Source organism: Hibiscus syriacus, unplaced genomic scaffold (genome assembly GCF_006381635.1).
Source record: "Hibiscus syriacus cultivar Baekdansim isolate YM2019G1 unplaced genomic scaffold, ASM638163v2 tig00112249_pilon, whole genome shotgun sequence".
Lineage (NCBI taxonomy): Eukaryota > Viridiplantae > Streptophyta > Magnoliopsida > Malvales > Malvaceae > Hibiscus > Hibiscus syriacus.
Genome location: NW_024063281.1, coordinates 149,475 through 175,442, shown reverse-complemented (window position 1 = coordinate 175,442; position 25,968 = coordinate 149,475). Strand labels below are relative to the sequence as shown.

At 34.6% G+C, this 25,968-nt stretch overlaps 2 protein-coding genes and 1 pseudogene across 3 annotated transcripts; 1 reads left to right on the top strand and 2 right to left on the bottom strand.

Moving 5' to 3' along the window:
- The first annotated feature begins 1,306 nt into the window (after nt 1-1,306).
- Nucleotides 1,307-24,057, top strand: LOC120176691 (phenylalanine ammonia-lyase G4-like). Of its 2 annotated transcripts, XM_039183071.1 has the most exons (7): nt 1,307-1,322; nt 3,837-3,841; nt 6,810-7,214; nt 10,832-12,581; nt 14,967-14,974; nt 18,897-18,902; nt 24,048-24,057. In XM_039183071.1, the coding sequence occupies exons 3-4, from the start codon at nt 6,817-6,819 to the stop codon at nt 12,579-12,581; spliced, it is 2,148 nt and encodes a 715-aa protein (XP_039039002.1). In that variant the 5' UTR covers nt 1,307-1,322; nt 3,837-3,841; nt 6,810-6,816; the 3' UTR covers nt 14,967-14,974; nt 18,897-18,902; nt 24,048-24,057. The 2 variants fall into 2 exon arrangements, with proteins under 2 accessions (XP_039039002.1, XP_039039001.1); XM_039183070.1 differs by lacking the exons at nt 14,967-14,974; nt 18,897-18,902; nt 24,048-24,057 and having other exon boundaries at nt 10,832-12,582.
- On the bottom strand, nt 12,806-16,078 carry LOC120176559 (ATPase GET3B-like). Its single transcript, XM_039182970.1, has 13 exons — nt 15,877-16,078; nt 15,742-15,809; nt 15,500-15,645; nt 15,010-15,301; nt 14,854-14,916; nt 14,565-14,675; nt 14,066-14,156; nt 13,925-13,944; nt 13,776-13,841; nt 13,460-13,534; nt 13,286-13,384; nt 13,047-13,178; nt 12,806-12,943 (listed from the first exon to the last, which is right to left on the bottom strand). The coding sequence occupies exons 1-13, from the start codon at nt 16,076-16,078 to the stop codon at nt 12,806-12,808; spliced, it is 1,503 nt and encodes a 500-aa protein (XP_039038901.1).
- Nucleotides 16,109-20,184, bottom strand: LOC120176557 (annotated as a pseudogene).
- Nucleotides 24,058-25,968: the final 1,911 nt, after the last annotated feature.

Genomic DNA, 25,968 nt, shown 5'->3' with positions numbered 1-25,968 from the left:
TTAATAAAATTTGTGATCTATTTTAATGGTTTAATACTCTTAAGATTTTTAGCTCATGTTTGGATCACTTCATTTCCATTTTCCTTTCTTTTTTTCAAGCATTAAACAAATGATATGATTGGTTTAGTGGGAAAGGCTTGCATGCTATATCAATTACACCCATGTTCAACTCTCATGAACTCTTTTTATACACTACTTTACTATGTTAATTGTTTTTCCTCCAATCAGATGGTGATACGAGTGGGTCAAAAAATATTTAAATTAAATAAATTTAAGTTATAAAACAAATCCTTTAATAAAATAGTGACACATGTAAAAAATGATTAGATGGTTAAATTTATTAAATTAAATTAAAATTATGATCAAATTGATAGAATATATAACTATTGAGCACTAAATGTGTAATTATGTCAGTTTTATTAATTGGCACGTCAACACTTTCAATAACGACATGTGACTTTATTGACAACAATTAAATAGTTAAGTGACCTGATTGACAAATTTGAAAGATCGATGGTAAAAATAAAATGGCTAAATAGCTGAGTTGTCAATGTTATAGTTTACCCTAAATAATTTACTTTAATTTTTTAACTAATTTATAATTATATGTTGAGCCCTTTAAAATTTTAATTTTTTTTATAAATTAAATTAAAATTACTCATCGTTAATGGTGCTTATCAGTATTTGTCGAGTGTTGTAGAATTTTCCAATATATATATATGAAAAGTTCTAGAATGCATGTCATTCATTGCAATTTACTACTAATTTTATAGGGTAAAATTTACAAATGGTCAATAAACTATGCCAAAATTCCACTTTTGAACATTTAACTTTTAAAAGTTACACAATGAATATTAAATTTTAAATTTGTTACAAAATGGGCACAAAACCATTAAGAAAAATCTCATTTGACTAGGTTTGTAAACGAACCGAACGCACACAAACGGAAGTATGTTCATGTTCATTCATTTAATAAATAAACGAACACGAACATAAACGTTCAATTTTTTTTGGTTCATGTTCGTTCATTAAGGAATATAGCTTGTTCATGGTCGTTCATTAAGAAATATAGCTTGTTCATGTTCGTTCATTTAAATGATAAACGAACATAAACGAACGTAAACGAACACAAACGAACGAACATAAACAAACATAATAAATGAACATAAACGAACACAATAAACAAACACAAACAAATAACACTAACACAAACACAAAAAACAAACATATTCCAACACAACAGATAAATGTAAAAAAAAAGTAAACAACAAGAATAACAACTTAAAATTCATTAATATAACTTGTAACTTTAGAGTTAATTTGTTCGAATACGAAAAAAACATACATAAATCATAAATAAGCTATATGGACATAATAAAGTCTTAAAGTTAATTTGTTCAACAAAACAATCTTCTTGAAATCCAAACTTCAATAATCTTTGTAACATATTCAACTCGCCCTCTATTCGAACATAAATGAACGAACATAAACGAACATATAATCGAATGTTCACGAACGTAAATGAACGAACGAACCCTTTGTTCGTGTTCATTCATTTAATTAAACAAACGCAAAATCTTGTTCATGTTCGTTCATTTAATAAATAATCACACATAAACGAATTTCCCGCCGCACGGTTCATGAACGATTCACTGAATGTCCAGTTCATTTACAGGCCTACATTTGACCCTTCAATTGTAACAAAAATTTAATTTTATTCTTAATTTTTATTGAAATAATTCTTATTAGGTTCGTTGTATTGAAAATAAAATAGATATATTTAAAATAAATATCATCTTTTAATTTTATATTATAAATATTAAATTTGTACCATATAAATTAAAAATTATTTGATATGATATTATAAAATTATGGACGTATGATTTTTAAATTACACTTAAATTTCACATCATTAAAAAATATTATACGATAATATAAATTTTAGGACGTCAAAAATTATAAATTTTTATTTTAAAAATATAAAATAATTAAATAAATAATTACTTATAAAATAATTTTTTGAACAAAAAATTAATTTCATTGTTTGATAACTGTTTTTTTAAATATTTTTTATTTTAAAAAAATATTTTCATATATTATAAAAAATTCTAAAATTTATATTTTTAAAGAATTACTACTTAATAAAAATATTAAAATGAAATTTTAGTTATAATTGAGGGATGTCGACACCGTTTTTCGCCCAAGCGGGGAAAGATGGATACCGACTCAAGGATTTTTCTTTTGAAAAGAATTTCAAAATGTGATGAGTCCCCACTAATCATTTAAGGTGCGATTGGGACACCATAAAAATGGATGATTTTAATAAAACATTTTATTTTTATCAAAATACCAAGTTTTAAGGTCTGTGAAAATCCAGAAATCGGGTTCGAGAGTCAGTTACGAGTAGGGAAGGATTAGCACCCCCACAAGCGCCCAAATTGGTACCTAGTTGATTACCCTATATTTAAAATTAAAAATTTTAAGTTCGATCTTTATTTAATTTGAAAATCACTACATATGTAAAGTTGAAAAGGGTATTCGTTTTATTAAAGACAATAGCATTCACCCCTAGCATAAACGCGGGAGATCAACTATTATGCCTAATAACCAGACATTGTATTAATTTTAGAAATCATGATGCGGTCTTGAAAAGGATGTCGACCTATTTAGGGAATCATTTGTAGTCACCCCATGAGCATACTTGCGGGAGATACACCATTAATTCCATAATAAGTGAACATTGCCTTGGGTTTTAAAAATGCAATCTAACAAATTTTATCCGTCCTAATTAACTAAGGGTAATTTAAGGCTCTCTGTATCCTAAAGTGTCAAATTATGAAAGTTAGGCACAAACCTAGAAGTGTAGGTTCTAATATTAACCCTATTTGATTTTTAAACCAATTATTGAATCGAATAACCGAGATGGTCCCTCGAGCATTTAGGCGAGGACCAACTCGTATTATTCCCTAAATTAAAAGACTAATTTGAAATCTAATCTAAAAATAGAGGCTATAATATTAACCTAAATTAATTTTAAGATTCGAATAATTAAATTAGAACCTCCAGCAAAAGCGAGACCAAATTAAGAATTCTCCTAATTTAAGGACTAAATCTAAAATAAAAGTAATCTAGATGGGGACTAAAACATTAAAATCAAAATCAAAACATGTTTAATTTAAAAGACAAATGATCTAACAAGGACTAAGTTAAAAGGAATTTAAAATTGAAGGCTAAAATAAAAACAATTAATGAATATAAAGGACTAAAATGTAACAAAATAAAAAATAGTAGCTAAATAAAAATAAATCGTGACTAAATTGCATAAAATAACAGTGGCTAAAATGCAAGAAAATAAAGTTAGTAGTTAAATAAGAAATAAATAGTGACCAAAATGCAAAAATTAAAAAACTATAGCATCAGATTCATAAATAAAATAAAAAGAGAACTAATTAATGACTAAAATGAAACAAAACAAAAATCATTGACTAATTTTAAATAAATAACAACACAAATAGGTGACTAAATTAATATAAAATAAAAAAGAATGATAAAATTGGAATAAATTAGAAACGAAAGGTCGAGTGACCAAAATGGAAAAACACGTCAAACATAGGTGGACCTGAACTGCAATTTTACCAAAAATACAAAGCGTACATGTAAATGGGAAAATTATGAAAACGGTTCCTGACAGTGACTATTTTGCAAAAACACAATAAAATTTGGGGGACTAGAAAGCAATTTCCTTAGAAAATTTTCTATAATTTCAAACCTTTTTTTTCCTTTTTTTTGTTCGTTTTAAAAAAAAATTAGAGAGAGAGACTCTCCCCTCTCTCTAGTAATCGTCTGTCGTCGGGCCCTTGCCGGTCGCCGCGATCGTCGGTGGCCACCAAATTTCACGGGCATGCTCCTCTCGACATGATGGTCATGGATTCGGGCTCAGTTTTGTAAAAAATGGCCCCAACGCCACGAAACAAGCCGAGAACCCCCTCGACTTCCACCGCCCGAATCTCCGCTGTCTGCTGTTGGATCGGGCCCAAATCAAAATATGTTGGTCCCCTCTTTCGTGCGGTCCTTCTCACCTTTCGGATCCACAAACCGACCCTCCGAACGCCGTCGATGTGCCTGACTGAAGGTAACTCTCTTTCTCTTCTCTTGATTTTTTTTACCTTTGTTTTGCTTAACTTACGAATCAAGAGCCAAAAAAAAGGGGGAAAGAATGCTATAATTAGTTTCTAAAAAAACAGTTGCTGATTTTTTTATTGCTTTTTGAATTTTTCGAGGTCTCTCCTCGTACATGGTTTGCTTTGGGGTTTTATACCCATTACAGAGAAGAGAAAAGAAATGATAATTCTTTGTTTTGTTTTGCTTGTTGTTTGTTGTTGATGGAGTGGAGCAGCTGGTGGCATGAGTATTGGACCTGAGCAATGGCGTGCATACAAGACTTTGTTGGGATTGGGGCAGAGGATTGGCAGGAGCTGATTGGTGAAGTGGGCGGCTAAGGCTAGGTTAGGCTTAGGATCCGGGTTGGGTTTGATTCGGGTTTGGGTCGGGTCTTAGATTTAGGCTTGGTCGGGTTTAGTTTGGTTTGGGCTTGAGGCCCGTTGATTTTTTGTTTGGGTCACGGGAAAAATGGTGATTACAAGGGATTAAATAAAATATTTCTTTATTAATTTAGTACGTTTTTAACTTCTTAATAACATTTAACTATTGTTATTTATTTTTTTAACAGAGTTCAAAGTTTAATGATTATTTTATAATTTTTAAAAATTCAATGATAAATAAAATAAATATAAAAAATTTTGTAACTGTTTATAAATTTTACCCTATTTTATATTAGTAGTGCATTTCAATGCATGTTACTAGTAATACATTAGCATCTCCAATGCTTCTCTACTTTGGAGATTTTCTCTAAAGTAGAGTCTCTAACCCTGCGCCAGAAAAAACGCTACTGTGGAGAAATGCTATAGTGTCGCGCCACATCTAGCGTGGAACTGTAACTTAAGCTACATCTTGCCTTTTTTTAATAAAATATATTAAATTATAAGATAAGTAAAAATACATTTAAATTAGATAAATAATCATACTAATTTTTTTTTATAATTTTTCGGATTTTTTGTATTTTTTCTGATTTTTTATATTTTTAAAATTAATATTATAATAGTTAAATATTGTGAATAAAATAGAATTAGTGGTAATGTAGAGATAGTGATGAAGATGAATTACTCTAGAATAGAGATGAGGATTAGAGATATATATATATATATATATATATATATATATATATATATATATATATATATATATATATGATGCATATATGATGCGTGATATGACAATTGCAGTCATTCGTGATCTTAATTTTTAAGTACAAATACATATCATTCGTGGTTTCTCGAGACTATATTTTGGTCCCCATATTTTCAAAAGTCACTTATTAGTCCTCATACTTTCTACCTGAAACGAAATAATCTTCTGTACTGTTATATACTTTTCGCCGACGCGTGTATACGAAGTATTTACGCGTGCACACACACATATGTATATATATTATAAATAAATAATCTAATTATTAAATATTAGCTTGTAATTTGTTGAAGAAAAAATAATTTTCAGTAATATGTTGCATTTTTATACCATAGCTATATTTAAGATATCACATATTTATATAATATATGAAATTTTTGTAGACCAAATTAATTACTAATAAGACTTGAACTTTGATAATTGTTAGATTATTTAACCATTTTAATCATTAACGTTAGTTAGGGGTAGGTAGGTACGATTCGAGTCAAGTTAGATTTTTGGATTATCCCAACCCCAATATAATTTGTACATCGTATCTTTTATTTGTCATTCGATTTGAATTTAAGAAGATTTTATTTGATCTAAAATTTGATATAATTCTTAGCGGAAAAATTCACAGTCAACTCAAATGGATACGTATATAAGAAATAATTGTATCATTAAATGTATAAGAGATGATTATACTATCATCCAAGTCGGATTAATAATTTTTACTATAAATCCTAGATCCAATCGAACTTGAACTAAAAAAATTAAATCGGATCAAAATTCGTTAGATTCGAATCTATTAGAAGAATGGGGGATGACCTGGTTGATTTCGTGCCTCCTCGAGTGCTCACCAACCCCCGTCTCCCTTCGATAGAAAAATTTTGTATTTTTCAATTCTGTGGGGGATTTATGCAAGTGGTATCCAATGAGAAAAGCCCACGTGTTGACATCTCAACGACAAAAATATAACTAAGATCCACGGCCACGTAATGTTCTCAACTAACCCACCCAACTCTCAATGTCATTTTATTTTGGATTAATATAAAAATAAACACCTAAATTATAACTAAAATTTACTTTTGATATTTAATTTTTTTTTTAAATAGGTGTCTAATATTTTTATCGATACACTTTTATCTATCAATCGTTAAAAAAATATAAAGCGACACATGTCACGTTTATATATATTTTTAAAATATTTTATTTAAAAAAATATATATAAAATATAAACATGAAACGTGTCATTTAACAATTTTTTTAACAGTAGACAACTAAAAGTATAATAGTGAAAACATTAGGTATATATTTTTATAAAAAAAAATCTTTAAATATCAAAAAATCAATTTTAAATTTAATTTAGACACTTATTTTTATATTAAGCCTATTTTAAATTTTGCCTCTATTTAAAGCTACTGATTATCGTTCAACAAACTCAGGAAAATTTTTACTTTCCCTGAAAATTTCCTTTTCCATTTTCTTCCAGAAAGAAAAAAAAACTGTGTTTTTTCAATCATTAGATCTTCAATGGAGCCGATGGAGATGTTTTCAGCTAACTGCAATGGCGGGAACGGTTTCTGCACAGCTGCTGAGTCCGATCCCTTGAACTGGGCCGCGTCGGCTCAGTCGATGAGAGGCAGCCATCTCGATGAAGTGAAGCGGATGGTGGAGGAGTACAAGAAGCCGGTGGTCCGTCTCGGTGGCGAGACGCTAACGATAGCTCAGGTAACGGCCATTGCCAACCGAAACGCCGCCGTCCAGGTGGAGCTTTCCGAGGCGGCGCGGCCCGCCGTAAAGGCGAGTAGTGATTGGGTGATGGAAGGAATGAATAAAGGCATGGACAGTTATGGAGTCACCACCGGCTTTGGCGCAACCTCTCATCGGAGAACCAAACAAGGCGCTGCTCTCCAAAAGGAGCTTATAAGGTAAATTTGAATTTCATTTATTATTTATTTTTAACGTCATATTTATATTTATATCTAAAAGTATTTTATTTTTAAAGTATTTATATTTATATTTCAAAGTCGTTTCACTGTATAAGGATATTAATTAAATTTCGTATAGATATGTTAATCCGTTAACTTAGGTAACTAAACCCTAACTGATGCATTAAATTGGCTACAATTAGTAGAACAACACTCTTGCCGCCATGTTCGGTGGTTGAATTTACTCATTAATTATGTGAAAGATCCATTCACTTGTCCCTTTGTGTTTTTCCGCCTGTCTTAACCTTCTTTATTTATTTATTTTTAAAATATCAACATTTATTTTCATTATTCTATGTTATTAATATTTAAGGGTAAATTTTGTGTTTAGTATCTAAATCATCAGTTTTAATCTATTTTAATACCTAAACTTTCAATATTTTCAAAATTATATTTAAAGTTTAGTTTTTGTTTTATTTTAGTATTGAAAAAATTTGAAAGTTTAAGTACTAAAAATGGACAAAAATTGATGATTTAGGTACAAACGGTGAGGTACTAAAATAAAATGAAAACTAAACGTTAGGTATGATTTTGAAAAAATTAAAAGTTTAAGTACTAAATGCGTAGTTTACCCACTTTTTTATTTTTTAATTAATATGTGATAAGTACAAAATATTATCAATTCAAAGATATTTTTCAATCCTTTAACATTGAATGCTCACACTTCTGTCATCTATGGTGTTTGAAATCGGATCCTCAATGAATAACAACAATTATTTACCACGGAGGCCACTTGATTCGTGCTTGCTTTTTTTGATTTTTGAATAATTTAGATTGAATTTCAATTAAATATGACTCTTTAAAGTTTAGATAATTTTAAATTAAATTTGAGCCTCAAGAAAAAAGTGGGTTATTTAAATTTTATTTTTAAATTATCTAAATTTCAATTAAATTTGGGTCTTTAGAGTTTAGATAAATTTAGTCCAGTAAACACTAAGAATCTAATCCAATAAAAATTAAAATGTTTAATTGTTTATTTTGTGTGAACAATTATATATATATATATATTGGGGTAAGATCCAATTAAATTTTAATTGGATTTTCGAATATTCAAGAAGATGTATAAATTCACAAAATATAAAATTTAAATATGAATTTTTTGTCAAATTAAGTTTTATGTTCAAATATGGATATTCGAATATCCGATCTGAAAATTTATATATCTAATTTTTTAATCGAATATGGATCATAATGTTAGTGATCTGAATTTTTGGATTGTGTAATCCCCAATTTTCAAATCATACGTCAAATGCAGTTTATCCACTTCACCTGCTCCCATCATCCCTTGATTCCTGCAGAGACATGCAAAAAATCACCGAAACATTTGTAATATTTTATGATTATATTATGTAAACATTTGGCTATAAAAGTCAAGAAAAATAATTTGAAGGGATCGGGGTTTTTTTTCCAGTAGAAATACAAAGCAGTTTTGCAAGGTAGTTATTTTTTAGTTTTTTATACTTTATTTCGAAACAACAACGTTCAATTTATTTATTTTATTTTATTTCGAAATAACAATAATATTTGATTTTTTTGTTTAATTTCGGAATAATAAAAAACATAAATAATGTGTATTTTATAGTAAGAAATAAAAGAAATAGGAATCGAGGCTTACTTGAGCCAAAGGGGCCTCGTTGGAGGTCGCCGGAATCTGGGAAAACCGAGCGATTTCGGGGTATTTTCGGGTACTTTAAGGCTTTATTTGGTGGTTTTAGTCCCAATGAGGGTGCCTAATGGGTAGATCTATTGTTTTGGGGCGATTTGAGTCGATATTAGAATTTTCGGCCACCGTGTACGGAGGCCAGAGTGGCTGCCGGTCGGTGGTCGGGGTTGAGCAAGTTGGCTGGTGGTGGAATGGTTGAGAGAGTTCTCAAGAGCTCTTTCCTTTTTTTTTTGTGTTTTGGGTAAAAATGAAACAAAAAAGAGTAAAGGTTGATATATATATGCTAGATTAATGGTAAAATTACATCTTAAATGCCTCTAATTTTTTCTTTTTTTACATTTTAGTCACTGTAATGACCGAAATTGATGTTTAACCATTTCTCTATGCATGCTTTATTTTTCTGGTAAATTTACTGTTTTAGTACCTTTAATTTTAGAGTGTTTTTATATTTTGGTCACTGCATCTTTTATTTCTATATATATTTTATTTTGGCATGTATTTTTATTTTATTTTGATTTAGTACTTATTAGTCTTAATGTAGTTACTGAATTTTATTTTCTTGCATTTTGGTCCCTGTTTACTTTTTATTGAGTTACTTTCTTTTATTTTCTCGCAATTTAGTCATTATATTTAAATTTTATTATATTTAGATCTTTGTATTTTAATTTTCTTTATTATTTGTAATTTTTACTATTTTGTTTAATTTTAGTATTTGTTTAATTTATTTTGTAATTTTATTTTTAATTAGGATTAATATTCGAATCAAAATCAGAAATTAGGATGACACTGTAGTTTAATTAGGGGGCAATTCGAGTCGAGTTTTCGCATTATACCCCCGAATACTCGAATCAATTGTTCGATTAAAATTAATTAATAATTAATATTTTCTAAAAATTTTAGTTTAATAAGTAGGTTAATCCCTTCACTTTAAAAACGTTCAATTTAGGTCTTTAGATTTTTAAATCTTTCAGAGCCCGTTGTTTTAGTTCTCTGATTTTTTTTTAGTTCTCGAACTTCAATTAGACTTTAAATATTGACATAATTAAATATGATTAATATTAGAGCCTACATTTTAGATATAAGCCCTTAGATTCTTTAATTTCCATAATTTGACACCGTAGGTTAGAAAAAAGCCTTAATTTATTTTTAGTATAATTAGGATTAAATAAAATTTTGCTTGATCGCATTATTTTTATAAATCTAAGGCACTGTTCACTTATTAAGGAATTAATAGTATATCTCCCGCGATCACGCTCAGGGGGTGACTACTGGTAATTCCCTAAATAAGTCGACATCCTTTTCAAAACCACATCATGATTTAAAAAAAAACGAGGCAATGTTCGGTTATTAGACACAATAACTGATCTCCCGCATTTACGCTCGGGGGCGAATGTTATTGGTCTCAATAAACGAATATCCTTTTCAAACTTTGCATCCTTAATGATTTTTAAATTAAATAAAGACCGAACTCAAAATTTCCGATTTTAAATATAGGGTAATCAACTAGGTACCAAATTTTGGGCGCTTGTGGGGTGTTAATCCTTCCCCACACGTAACTGACTCCCGAACCCGATTTTTGGATTTTTCGCAGACCTAAAGCTCGGTATTTTATTAAAATGAAAGGTTTTATTAAAATCATCCGGTTTTTACGGTGTTCCAATCTCACCTTAAATGATTGGTGGCGACTCCTCACATTTTGAAATGATTTTCAAAGAGAAAACCCCCGAGTCGGTATCGGTCTTTCCCCGCCCGGGCGAAAAACGGTGTCGACAGATTGGATATATTTTATTTATAATTTTCAAATTATTTCAATATATTTTAGTTATACTTCATGACGCGCATATTATTTCATGATGTACACAAAGGTGGCTAAACATGATTTTGGTGCGACTAGGTTCTTGAATGCCGGAGTTTTCGGTCAAGGGACCGAGTCATGCCACACTTTGCCCCATGGCGCGACCAGGGCCGCCATGCTTGTCCGGATCAACACACTGCTGCAAGGCTATTCCGGCATTCGATTCGAGATCCTTGAAGCCATCACTAAGCTCCTTAACGTCAACATAACACCGTGTGTGCCACTCAGGGGCTCAATTTCCGCGTCCGGTGACCTCGTCCCACTTTCTTACATCGCCGGCCTTTTAACCGGCAGGCCCAACGCTAGAGCATTGGGACCTAATGGTGAGACATTGAGCCCCACTGAGGCCTTTAACAAAGCTGGGATCGATGGTGGATTCTTCGAGTTGCAACCGAAAGAGGGTCTGGCTATGGTTAACGGAACCGCGGTCGGGTCCGGGTTAGCTTCCTTGGTCCTTTACGAGGCAAATGTGTTAGCTGTTCTGTCTGAAGTTTTGTCAGCCGTTTTTGCTGAAGTTATGCAAGGGAAACCTGAGTTTACAGATCACTTGACTCATAAATTGAAGCATCATCCTGGACAAATTGAAGCAGCTGCAATTATGGAACATATTTTGGATGGCAGCTCTTACATTAAAGCAGCACAAAAGTTGCATGAAATGGACCCTCTCCAGAAGCCGAAACAAGACCGATACGCTCTTCGAACGTCGCCTCAATGGCTTGGTCCTCAGATCGAAACAATAAGGTTTGCGACCAAAATGATTGAACGAGAGATCAATTCGGTCAACGACAATCCCTTGATTGACGTCTCGAGAGATAAGGCCTTACATGGAGGGAACTTCCAGGGTACCCCGATCGGTGTATCGATGGACAACACTCGTTTAGCCATTGCTGCGATCGGCAAACTCTTGTTTGCTCAATTCTCTGAGCTAGTTAATGATTACTACAACAACGGGTTGCCTTCGAACTTGTCAGGAGGCCGAAACCCGAGCCTGGACTATGGTTTCAAGGGAGCTGAAATCGCGATGGCTTCGTACTGTTCTGAGCTTCAGTTCCTCGGTAACCCCGTTACCAACCATGTGCAGAGCGCCGAGCAACATAACCAAGATGTGAACTCTTTAGGCTTAATCTCAGCAAGAAAGACAGCCGAAGCTATCGACATATTGAAGCTCATGTCGTCGACTTTCTTGGTCGCCCTCTGCCAAGCCATTGACCTGAGGCATTTGGAAGAGAATTTGAAGTACACCGTGAAGAACACAATTAGCCAAGTGGCTAAAAGAGTCCTAACAATGGGATCCAACGGCGAACTTCACCCATCAAGATTCTGCGAAAAGGACCTTCTACGAGTTGTCGATCGCGAACATCTCTACGCATACATCGACGATCCCTGCAGTCCAAATTACCCTTTAATTCAAAAGCTGAGACAAGTACTAGTAGACCATGCGCTGATGAATGGCGAGAAAGAACACGACTCGACCACTTCGATCTTCCAAAAGATCAGTGCATTCGAAGAAGAGCTGAAAACACATCTGCCTAAAGAAGTCGAGAACGCTAGGACCGAATTCGAGAACGGGAACCCGGCCATCCAGAACAAGATCGAGGAATGCAGGTCATACCCGTTGTACAAGTTTGTGAGGGGAGTTCTGGGGACTGATTTGTTGACCGGGGAGAAGGCGATTTCACCGGGAGAAGAATGTGACAAGGTTTTCTCAGCAATGTGCGAGGGGAAGTTGATTGAACCATTGCTGGATTGCTTGAAAGACTGGAACGGTGCTCCTTTGCCTATTCGCTAAATAAAAGGTTTTTATTTTTTCTTCAAAGCTTGCAAACTACAACAAACTTAAACTGTTTAATTTGTGCTGATATATAAGTGGTATAGTTTGTTTAATTGGTGTGTAATTCAAAATTAATATGAAAGATAATTCAATATTTATTTAACTTTATCTATTGAATTTTTAAATTTTATACAATAATAAAAAATAATTTTCATGTTAAAGTAAAATGAAAATTTAAGTGCTTATTTCCATATTATGTCCCCCATAAATTTAAGTGCCGGAACACCCCTAATCTCCATGTCAACCAGTGGTGATTGGATTACCTTCAAGCTCGATATATCGGGATCGTAACGGATCATATCGAGAGCACGCATCTGATCCTGGAATATTCAATCAACAGAGAAAAACTTTAATCTAGCACCATTCGTCCCCCGATATACTCGAGGTCTTATAATCTTTCTATGAAAGTAAACTGCTTATTACCTTGCGTTTCACTGCACAAAACTTGCAGTCCGAAGCAGATGGAGGAAGAATCTGATTAACGATTAGTCTCCGCACCGGAACGTTCTTCTTCAAGGAGGCACGCAACCTAGATGACTCGCCGATTTCCATTACCTAGGAAAAGAAAGCGTGATATGGAAGCAATCTATTGGAAGCAAAAGACAGTAACCGAAGAATCCATGTAGACAATGACACTGGAATATAATTATTAAGGGCGTTACCGTGGGGATTGAGACGATGACAAACTCGGTAGAATCCGTGTCACGGAAAAGGTCCTTCACTTGCACCATCCTCTCCCTCAGTTGCTCCAACTTGTCAGCCTACGCAAATAACACTAATAATAATAAGATGCTGACGATGATGTTGGTGCCAATTCTCATCTATATCATGCTTACAGCGTTTCGAGGGGTTTCTCCTTGTCCGAAAGCATATTTAATCGCCGAGGTGGCCGAAGTTATCTTCTGTCTAAGCTGTACAAGCAAGCATCGGTGAGAAATCATAGCAAGAGAAGATGATACTATCAAATGGATACAGCAACAGTTCCGGATTCTTAAACTTCCGATTTGACTAATGCAGCTATTCCCACACATGTTTACAACATTTTTCCTCCAGGTTTTCGGTATTCGATTCAAGCTCATTTCCAGTAACGAAATCAACAAATATGAATGGAAAATGTTGCATTTTTTTTATAATTCAAGTCGGCATTTCAACCTTCAATATCTTGCCTATAGATGCATCCAAGAAGTCCGGCAATGACAAAAGTCGTAATGTATGTCCCTGAAAAGAACTCTCATCAATTAGAGTTTGTTGGGATGACTTCAAATATCATGTGCCGCAGAATCGAAAGAAGATACCGTAACAGTCGGTGCAGTGTAGAAAACTATTCGAGTAAACATACTGTAATGTGGTGATTCAAGAAATTGCATCACCTAGAAAAGAGCTTCAACAGTCTGTATAGAGCTCAAAGGTATGTAAGCGGCGTTAAAAAAACAAAAATAAACAGAGCACATAACATACCTTTGAAATTGCTATCACTTCATCCAAACCGGAAGGCGGCGTGTCGAGTAGTTCTCCCGATTTCAGCTCTCCTAACTACATATGTCGAAAGAAGCACCAGAAGCAGAAATCATGGTTTTAGAGTCACGAAAATGCGCTCGAATACAATGGGAAATTCTTGTGGCAAGATTTTCGGATTTCTTCATGGTTTAGCATCTTAAATTTGCCATGTTACTGTAGTTTTGTAAGTAACTGTATGCATAAACTTATGCCGTTCCGCATAAAGAATGCAATCGAGAGAGGCATGAAGCACGCAAAGGATGCAGCTCCAACCTAATAAAAGTTTTGGGGTTCATATGGAAGAAACTTTGCTTGCAACAAAAATTAGCGGCCAAAATGCGACGATTAAGCGACCTTCCATGGCATTTACGTGGTGCAAATTCTAGCGAAGTACTGCATTAGTATCTTAAGTTACAATGAACAAACATAGAAATAAAGCTTCACCTGTTCTGCAAGCATTCCGAGTCCCATGCCATCCATAAAATCTTTGACCCCAGTTCCGCCATTGTTCTTAGCTGCATCCCGAAATTCTTCCCTAGTCTTTTCCGGGTTTATCTGTGTTAAAGATATGAGTTTAACTCACCAAGTATGCGGGAAAAATAATCGCGAAAACCATAACTAGCAGATAGTTATCTCTTATAGAATACATGATCTTAACAACGGTCTGCAGCAAATCAAAACGAATTGTTCAAGAAAAACTAACAAAACCTGATTAGGGGCTTATTCCATATACCTCAAGAGCAAACAAGGGGAAGTCGGGTCCTTCAACTGGTACTAGCATCCCTCCAGTCAAATCCTAGATAAAAAATGAACTCATAGACTGAGCCAAAGAAAAGATAAATGCAGGGAGAAAAGCATTGGCAAAAAGCATGAGGGAGTGGGTCGAAACCTGCGCAAAATAATCCGACAACGAATGAGCTGGATCGGTTGATACAACCAGAGAGGGGTGGCCATTGTTTGCGAATTTTACAACCAATGAAGCAGCACAGCTCGTCTTTCCTATGCCTCCCTTGCCGCCTAGCATGCAGTACTTGCATTCCGTCCCGGAAACCATTTCATAGAATCCCGCTACGTCTTCTGCAGCAGCAGCCACCGATCTCACTGCCAACCAAATACACAAATGAAACATCCAGCTAGAATATGCTTGCTCTTTTTTAAGGAAAATACAACAATGGCATGAACTACTCATTATCACAAAACACAAAGCAGCATGGCATAACAAAAACATCAATCATCACAATTACACAACCTACAGTTACTCCATTAATAATGAAAAATCTCAGTTCAGCTCCAATATACATCACTTTTCGGGATTTCGCCACAATTACATAACCTACTACATTAATAATGAAAAAATTCTCAGTTCAGCTCCAATATACATCACTTTTCGGCTTTTCGCCACAATTGCATATCCTACAATCACTCCATTAATAATGAAAAATCTAAGTTCAGCTCCAATATACATCACTTTTCGGGTTTTCGCCACAATTACATAACCTACTATTACTCCATTGAACAAAATTATCTACATTACAGACAGATATTTAAATAGCGGCCCCTTATCGGAATAGCTGCAATTATACAACAGTAAATCTGCCGTCCAAAACCGTTATTGCACAACCGCGACACCCGCAATGACAGCAATAACACCTGCTATTGCCGCAATCACGATAAAGACAACTGAAAAGCCTACGACAACCGCAATTTAAATCCCTGAATTTACAACATAAAACAAAGTGATACCCAAGAAAGATACAGTCAGGAAAAGGAGTAAAACGGAGTAAAGGAAGCACCTTGAAAAGAGTTGTTGGTCGTTTTGGTTTGCTGGAAAGTGAAGGAAAAGCCGAAGAAGAAGCAGAAAATCCAAGAGCTGCCATGGGATTCGTAGGAGACAAAATCTTGTTGAAAGACAAAGAATATGATGTGAAAGAAGCACTCCAAGCTGCTATTTTTGCCATTATTTCTCTCCCTCTCTGATTTTTCTTTTTCTAGCTGCTCTCAACAGTTGTTTTTGTTTCGTTAAAGGAAATATGAACACTTGGATAAAATATTGCTACCTGTCATCATGATGTGAAAGGAAAGATAAACGGCGCTATAAATCGGTAAAAGACATTATTTTCCCACTCAATATGGTTTAAACTTTGCTCACCAGTTGGGCAGGACCAGGTTGAAAGAAGATGGCAAATGCATAGCCTATACCGGTTACACAGTAAACTAGGCACAACAAGACGATACAATTTTCCGAAAACGAAGATCTTGGATTTGTGAAGAAAAAGAACATAGAGAGACACCACGGGCTTGATCACGGTATTAAAATGGTCGACTGTGTCTTTGGCCAAAAAGTAAGCCAAGCTGCTCATGCCAGATGCACTCTCTCCTGTACTGTAATTTATCGACCGAAAACGATCTCAAGGCGGCTGTTTTGCATAGAAGGGCTGAAACCATGAGGAACTTTATGGTAAGAAATCCGATATGCAATTTATGTTTCATTTGCGACTTTCATGGGAACGAATCGAAAGAGCATATAGTAGTTCAAAGAAATCCTTCTAGCACAAGTGACAATGGTCCGACTTGCAGACTGCAATTATGGTATAAGTATAACCGATGGCCCCGAAGTTTTCTTCGCCCGATTTAGTTATTGTTCCTAAGCAGGCTCCAGCAAGCAGTAAGATGAGATAATCGGTTGCTTGTACTTTGGCTTCCGTCATTCTCGGTTGATGAAGCACCATGCAGATGTTTACTCATTCTAGAGCTTCATGTCGAAGTGCTCGAAGAAGCTGCAGAGAGGATGCACTGTCCAAACCGGATGTCGGTTCATCCAAGATCAAAAGTGAAGGTTCCATGACCATTTCCAAACTGACGTTTACTCGCTTTCTCTGGCCTCCTGAGATGCCTCGCTTCTCTACGGTCCCCACCAAGGAATCACGCACCGTCTGAAGTCCCAAAGACTATAACTCATAACTCTATCAACGACAAGAACTTTATCCGGTTTCGTTAAATGCACAGGCAGTCTTCAACACGGTTCAGAAAGGAAACAAGATTTTATTTTTAATAAGCACATGTTTCAAATGTATGTCGGTATCGTAAAAACGGGTTTGAATCTAGCGTACCTGCACTTTGCATTGAACCATAGATTCTCTTCCACTGTCAAGTTCCCATGCACAATGTCATCTTGTGGCACATAACCGATTATTTTCCTATACGAGCGGATTGATTCGTTCTTTCCATTTATAAGAATCAAACCAGTCATCTTGCAACCAATAGCCTTTCCAGCCAGAGCAGAAATAATGTCGTTCTTCCAGCACCAGAAGGTCCCATGACAGCAGTGATGCAACCGGGCTTAATTTTTCCAATAACACACCTCAAAAGATGCTTATCTTTTCCTTTCAAAGTGAGCATAAGGTCTTTGAAAGAGACCTCAATCAGAGGCCTTTTCCTCATTTCAGGATCGGTAGCCATAGAAACCACTCCCGAGAACGTAAGATTCTTATCGTCTTGTTGCTGAGCTTTCTCTTTCTCGATTTGAGCAGATGCATACTTAAAAATCTGGCTGGCCGTTTTCCCTTCGTAGTTTGGCCTTTAGATTTTCTATCATGGCTACCGACATCAAATTCAACATAATTCTCAGGGGTGTATTCAATTTCATGCATCACCTGCATTGGATTGTTTGGCTCGACTGATTGTACCTTGGATGGTGGAGACGAAGATAGAGACTCGCTTGAAGTACTCATATGTACGGTAGTATGCAAGTGTTCATCCGTTTCAAACGTTGTTTGATCAAATATTTTAAATCGGGTTCCTTGAGGCTTTTCTAAAAGAAATTCTCTGTGAAATACGAGTTTGTAGTCCACTTGCAAGCTTTGTAGCAGCATTCTTATCAGCTTTCCGCCCCTCCCGTGCTTTCGCCCTCTCCCTTGCACTTCTTGCAGCTGCTTCTCGGGTGTTGGCTAGTTGTCTTTCCCTCATATTCAGAACTTGGTCGGAACAGTTGTAGATAATCAAGAGCAAAGTAACAATAGCAGCCTGCATAAGCAAAGGAGATCTTGAGTTATTTGGCTTATTCGGCTGCCCGAAAAAAGCGAACAACTTACTATAAGCATAACTCCATAGGCATGCAGATCTTGAATTAATGTGTGTGAGTCACAAGAAGTCAACTTGAAGCAGCCTGTAAGATCAATAAGGGTTAAACTAACAATCCAGACAACGTTAAGCCTCGAGATGTATTCCGAGAGCAGTCGGAACTCGGGCATAAAAAAAATAATGTTTTAAGTATGCGGCTTACGCTTCTCAGATGTTGAACCATTCCTGTAGTAATGTCTGAAAAGGCACACACACAAAATACAACAGCATCAAGAAAGATTAATGCTAAGGCATGACAAATGTTTAAAGAATGAAATCGCAAAACGTCGGAAGCAAAGCAATACCCACTACTGCAAGGTCTTTCCTGTACCGTCGATGGACAATACGACCCCACCGGACAGAACACCTCCCTACTGGTACGAATATCAGCCCATAAATTGGTTCCTCCACACGTATGGTTCGGCTTTCCCGGAGGCAGCTGGTAATTATATCTTAAACCGTATCAATAATTCCGTTTAATATGGAACTTTGTCGCAACCATAGGCCATTCAACTTGTAACAAAATGTGCATAAATATTACGAACTTACGGCTCACATAGGCTTGTATTGGTATTCAGTGTTGCTTGCGGACAATGGGAATCCAACGGACAAGCTTTCGGAAGACAGAATCCAATGAAGCATGCACAAAAAGTATAGAAAAAAGTGTTACGAGGCCGTAAACTAACAAAAATACACGATTTCTAGCGGTGTTAATGTCGAACACAGTTTGTTTTGCGGAATTCTCGGTAATTAATAGGGACTAGCTGTCCAAGATGAAAGTGTTTACAAGATTCTCAGAGACTTACGGATCATGCACGTAAGACTACGAGGGCAGAGAAACCCTGCACAACATGGTTGACAATCAGTAGTCCTAGAAGGAATGACCTTAGAATTCTCAATGTCGACCGTCTCATTCAGACCGACACTACAAGCCCATCGCGGATCACAACCGGAAACCCATGAGGTTAAATTACAATTCCTGTTAGGCCTCAAAACACTGGCATTTCTGAAAAAAACATATCGATGTAGATTTTCGCCTCCGCTGCCGTGCAAACACGCCTCATGATACTCCCTGTTCAACCAATAAACACCGCAACACTTTACTAAAACGCGAGAAAACATAAATCATACTGCAATTCAATCAGTCTAAGCTTCAAGTAAATCTCTACTTAAGGCAATATCTAGCAAATTAGTACCCGATTCGATCCTCTAAGAACCCGAGTCCGAAAGCGTACCTCTCGTTTGAAGAATGCATGAAGCCAAGAAGTCCAAATTTGATTCAAAATTAAAAGCTTTGTTCCACTCGGTTTTCCTGAAACATAAACTCAGCTTCAAAGTTCAAACTTAAAAACAAGATCAAATTCCATTGCATGCACAAAATATTCATTTTTTGTTCTCATCAGATTCAAATTCAAGAACCCTAAAGCAACATCAAACATAGAACCAATTAAAGCCCCAATGTTTCCCCTTTAATTTCCTCATCAAATTCAATTCAACAACCAGAGAACCAACAAGCATGGATTTAAATAGTTCGGTCCGCTGTCGGAATAACGACCGTTATACGACTGCAACGGTATAATTCGAAACCATTATTGCATGGCACCCTATTAAACGCAACGCAACTGAAAATGCGATCGCAACCACAATTCAACTCCCTGCCAAGAAGTATAACAATGGGGGGGGGGGAACTCATTGGTCCTTTATGCAGAAACCTGCTCTTTTACTGATATACTTCCTGAGAAGATTGGTGAGATTGGAAAGCCTGTTATTAACAAGGTATGTAACAATGGGAAGAACATCAGGGTTTTCCCCTTGATCATAATCGCTGATATCTTGACATTGTGCCGTATTTACCAAGAAACTCAGAACTCAGAAGCACAAAAACCCAGATTGAAAGTGGCCAAAAGGTGCAAACTTTTAGCTTCTTCAACCCCATTCTGAGCATTTGGAACCCAAAAAGAGAGAATTCTTTTGGGGTTTTCATTAAGGATAAATATAAATGCATTCTAGCTAAATGAAACATTATAGGGACCAAGTTGCGGGATTCAAAGTCAAGCCCCCCTCCCTTTTTTTCTTTATGATATATTATCAAAAGGGAAACTGGGAAAGGCGAGAAGGAAGGTGATGAAAAGTGTGACCTTTGTAAGAAGTAACCTTGTCTTTGGACTTTCGTCTTGTTTGCCGGCTTGGCCATGCTTGGTTAATGGTTATGGTGTCTGGTTCTTTGAGAGGAAAAACTTTTGTTACACAAATGATCAGATATTACTTTATTAAATCATTTCATTATTAAAAATTACAAAATATCATCTGACTATATAATGTTGTTTTATTAAGTCCATCGACTATTAAAAATTATAAAATGATCATCTTAATATTGATTATGTTTTAAACTCGTGATTTTCTATTAAAAACTGACGGTTGTCTAAGCTAGATGTTAATATGATGACTTTGATTATATTTTAGGACGAGTCTGCCACGTTTGACAAACACTGCTGAACACCACTAACGATAAGTACCGTTGAGCACTAATAATTTATTTTTTAAAAATTTAAAATTCAAAAACAATTCAACTTATAATTACAAATTAGTTGAAAATTTAAAAGTAAATTATTTAAAATAAAATACTAATTGCATTATTTTTTATAATTTATTTTTAACAATAAAAAATTATAGTTTACCTTTAAAAAATTATTTAAAATTTGTTAAAAAATTATGGAAATAATGTAATTAATATTTCATTTTAAATAATTTACTTTTAAATTTTCAATTAATTTTTAATTATATGTTGAATCCTTTATAATTTTAAATTTTTATAAACTAAATTAATGGTGTTCAACGGTACTCATCGTTAATGGTATTCAACAGTGCTCGTTGAGTGTTATAAAATTTTCCAATGCTACATTGTTCTTTTAATTACTTGAAAAATATATTAAACATGAAAACATTGGTAATTAACATATTTAGCATTTATCCTATGCAATCATAAAAGTACAGAAATAATGTATAGCATATAAACAAGAAAGACTAAACTGAACTTGAATTTTTTTTAAAAAAATATTCAAGATATTTCTTTTATTTAAAGTCGTATCAACAAACGTCTTGTCAATTACAGACTGAATAAATACAATCAAGACTATCATAAATAAAATATAACAATGATCGCTTAGTGATAGCACGATAAACAAAACCATTAACAAGTGGAGCAACGGCGTACATAAATTGAACACACCAACGGCTTCGAGCTTTAAAATATGAAGGAGAGAAACTTGAAGAATATCCAAAATAGCCAACAGAAAAAGCGATCTCCCCTTAACAGCAATCTCATCCGGCACATATATACGATAACCAACGAACCGTCTTGTACAAACGAACAGAGGAACCGAGTATCGGAAAAGTAACCAACCATATATTCAGTGAAAAACGAAAGACCAAAAAGAATACCAATAAAAAAACTACACCGAGAGTCTAAAACACCGGTAACCATGATACACTTTACTAAAAAAAATGGTCAAAGAAAATTATTATTGAAAATACGATAAAAAAGAACAACAATTCATTTTTCATCTATTTTGTTATTTAAAAATAAATGTTGGACCTAAAATGTAACCGCGTACCAGTTTAATCATATTTATAAGTTTTATTATTTAATATTTAGGTGAAATACACAAATAGTCCATCGACTATAAGTGTTGTTTTATTAATTATCTCGATTATCAAAAATTACAAAATTGTCTCTCGTCTATAGGATGTTACTTTGTTGAGTCATTCGACTATTAAAAGTTACAAAATAGTCACCTAAATATTCATTACGTTGCAAACTCGTTCTTCTCTATTAAAAAAATAACGTCAATCTGAGTTGGATGTTAACATGATGTCTTAGATATGATAGTCGTTTAAGATTCTGGAATTAAATTTTATCACATCTTAGATAGTATATTAACATCTAACTCACACTGTGATCAAATTTTTAATGGAAAATGATGAATTTGGAATATAATGAATAGTCGGGTGACCATTTTATCATTTTAATAGTCAAATGAATCAACAAAGTAAAATCCTATAGTCGGGGACCATTTTATAACTCTTGATAGTCGGGGGAGTCAATAAAACACCACGCTGTAGGCAAGGGACCATTTATATACTTTACCCTTAATTTATTTATAAAAAAATACCAATTCTAAAAGGTAACTTCTATGGATGAGTTGTCCACATCAAATATTGAAGGCAATGAGACAAGTGGGTATAACATGGGCTAAATTACATAACTGACACCATTTTTTTTAATTTCCCTTTCTGACACCGTTTGACTAATATTTCCAGAAGTAGCACCCTTTCTGCTAAGTTGGCAAAGGCGCGTCCCCGGGGACGCGCTTTACCCGTGTTTTCGCTGAGTTGGATGCCACGTGTGGAAGGCGCGTCCCCGGGGACGCGCCTTCCATTAAATGTCATAAATGCCCCCATCCGTTTTTCCTAACTACCCCTCCTCCTCCCCTATATAAACCCCCTCAACACTCCCTCATTCTTCACACCAAAATCATATTCTCCTCTCTTATATAACTCAAATTCTCCAACTATTTGAGTTTTAAATTTGTTATTAGTGGTAAGAAATTTATTTTTATGTTAGTATTTTTTTAAATAGTTATTATTTTTTATATTAATATATTTATGTAAATATTATTTTTTTTATTAAAATAATATTTATATAATTATTATTTATTTAGAATTATTAATTTTTTTTTTGCTAATTATATTGTTTTGTCTACAGTTATAATGGAAAACGAAATGCTGTTGCGATTGGATATTGATCATATCTCCAGACATTTTAGCGATATGGTAATATTTTTTATAATTAATGTTAATATTTAAATTTATTTTATTTTAAAGTTATTATGAATTTATATTAATTTTATTTTTTATAATGTATATTATTTAGGATGCTGATCGTATTTTAGAGACTTTCATTAAAAATCCACGTATACCGACAACTGAACGTATTTTGCCATATTTGGCTTCTGCCGGGTTCGGGTATATTGCAACAATTATAGGCGGTTGCAAACTCGAACCTGTCCTAATTTCTGCACTGATTGAGAGGTGGAGGCCCGAGACACACACTTTTCACCTTCCATGTGGAGAGGCGACAATTACATTGGAGGATGTCTCTATGCATCTGGGGCTTCCCGTCGACGGAAATATGATGTGTGGTATGGAGGATGGTGATTGGCAATCAATGTGCATTGATTATCTTGGAGCTGCTCCGCCAGAGTTTAATGGAGGTAGAATAGCTTTATCTTGGTTGAAAGCTAATTTTGAGGTTTTAAATGAAAATGCTTCAGAGGATCAAGCAAAGGCATGTGCTCGGGCATATATTCTACGAATAATTGGAGGAATATTGATGCCCGACAAATCTCACAACCAGGTGCATTGTATGTGGTTGCGACATCTGATCGATTTTGATGAAGCTGGAAGATATAGTTGGGGTGCTGCAGTTTTGGCATTTCTCTTTAGAGAAATGTGTCGGGCGACGAATTATAAGAAAACTGCTATCGGTGGATGTCTTCTGCTTCTACAATCATGGGCGTGGTTCCGCATGCCTTTCTTATGCCCGATCGTGAATGAACCATACGTATTCCCCTTATTGTTGAGGTAATTTTCGAACTAAATTTTGATTTAAATAATTTCAATTAAATAGGGTGATATTTAGTTTATATTATATTTCATAGGTGGTCGATGAAAAGAAAGGACCATAAAAGTATACCTACTGGGTTAGAGGAAATTCGTTTACTTATTGATACGAAAGCTGGGTCTGAGGTATGTTTTTAAATTTTTTTAATTATTAATATTTTAATTTAAAATGTTAGATATAATTAGAATATTTTATTTATTTGAATTGTATATTTATATTTCAGTTTCAGTGGATACCTTATGCGAGCGATGAAGTGAAAGCTTGCATCCTACCCCACCTTAGTGGGTCATTAGAGGTATGGATATCGGTTATACCTCTTATATGTTATGCTATTATTGAGTGGCATCCAGTTGATCGCGTGCTCCGTCAGTATGGTTGTACGCAATATATTCCTGGAGCTCCTAGGAATTTAGACGACGTGCATAACATAGATAGACGAGGAAAGAAAGATGTTAACTGGGTGGTGAGACACAGAGATTGGATTGCGCTTTGGGAGAACCGATATACACTGTTGGCCCCTCGACAATATTACGCTGAAACTGGTCATATGGTTACGGATAACTATATGGACTGGTTTAATGAAAATGGGAAGCCGTTTCTACTTTCGGCGGAAGCACGAGGGGTTAACATTCCTAGGCGCCGAGAAAGACGTCAACCGTCTCAATATCATCGTCTCCCGACGCGTGGACGGAGAGAAGGCGCTACCGGTTCTGCATCAGTCCCACCACAACATCCTTATTCGTCGATGCCGCAGGGGTACATGCCCAGCCCTCCACTTCATATGCCAAGCCCACCAGTTTATATGCCATCTCCGCAGGGTTACATTCCGAGCCCGCAGGGTTACATTCCTAGCCCGCCAGATTACATGCCTAGCCCACCAGGTTACATGCCTAGCCCGCAGGGTTTTATACCATATGGAGGTGCATATACGACTATGTTTAATGATCCAGCATATGGTTCATATGCATCTTATTTGGCTGGTGGTGCTTCTCCGCAGACACCTCAATCTCCATCTGGATCACATACATTGATGCCAATGTTTCCACAGTTTTCACAGTTCCCGGGGAGCAGTGGGATTATTACTAGCACTCCTCCAGGGTCGTTATTTTATACAGGCCCTTCAGCCCCTTCAGCGTCATCTACACCAAATGAAGAAAATGCTGTTGATGATGATAGTGAAGATGAGGAGACTGAAGAACAAGTTCCACGAAGAAATCCTCCACGAAATAGACAACCACCGCCATGTGGAACTCATTCGAGAAGACGACATCGGTGATCCAGTTATATTTAATGTTATTTAAATAATTATATTTCAGAATTTTATGTAATTTGGTTATGTTATTTAAATGTTTCATGGTTGTTACATACATATTTTTTAATGTTATTTTTTATTCACATTTAACATTAAATGTTTGATAAATGTTTTTAAAATACAAATTATATTATTCAAAATTTAAAATAAAAATAAAAATAATATTATTCAAATTCAAATTTAAAATATAAATTATAGTATTCGAAATTTAACATTAAATTTCAACTTAATATTCCAATTGTATTCGAAATTAAAAGTTATATTCCAATTATAGTACACAATACTTAAATTGAAATTAAATTTATCCATACATATGATTTTATCATTAACATATATATTAAAACGTATACATTAAAATCAACTTATGTTGAGTTCATCGATCGACGGAATCAGCCAAGAGGGGGTGAATTGGCAATTTATTCAATGTCACATTTCAATGCTCATTCCATTCAATTTCAATGTCACAATCAACTTATCACTTCACATTTATTCAATTTATCCATAACATTTTATCTAATTTATTCAAACTTCACATAACGTTTTAATTTAAGTTATTCTTAACTTGCTGAACTTTCAAAAGAAGTTAAATTTTGGTTATAATTTACCTGATTTACTGATATATCTAGTGTCCCCGAGGGACATGAGTGACATAATAGGGCAATGATAACATATTCTCTGACGAAATAATGGAAGGCGCGCCCCCGGGAACGCGCCTTCATGTGAATAGTGAAATA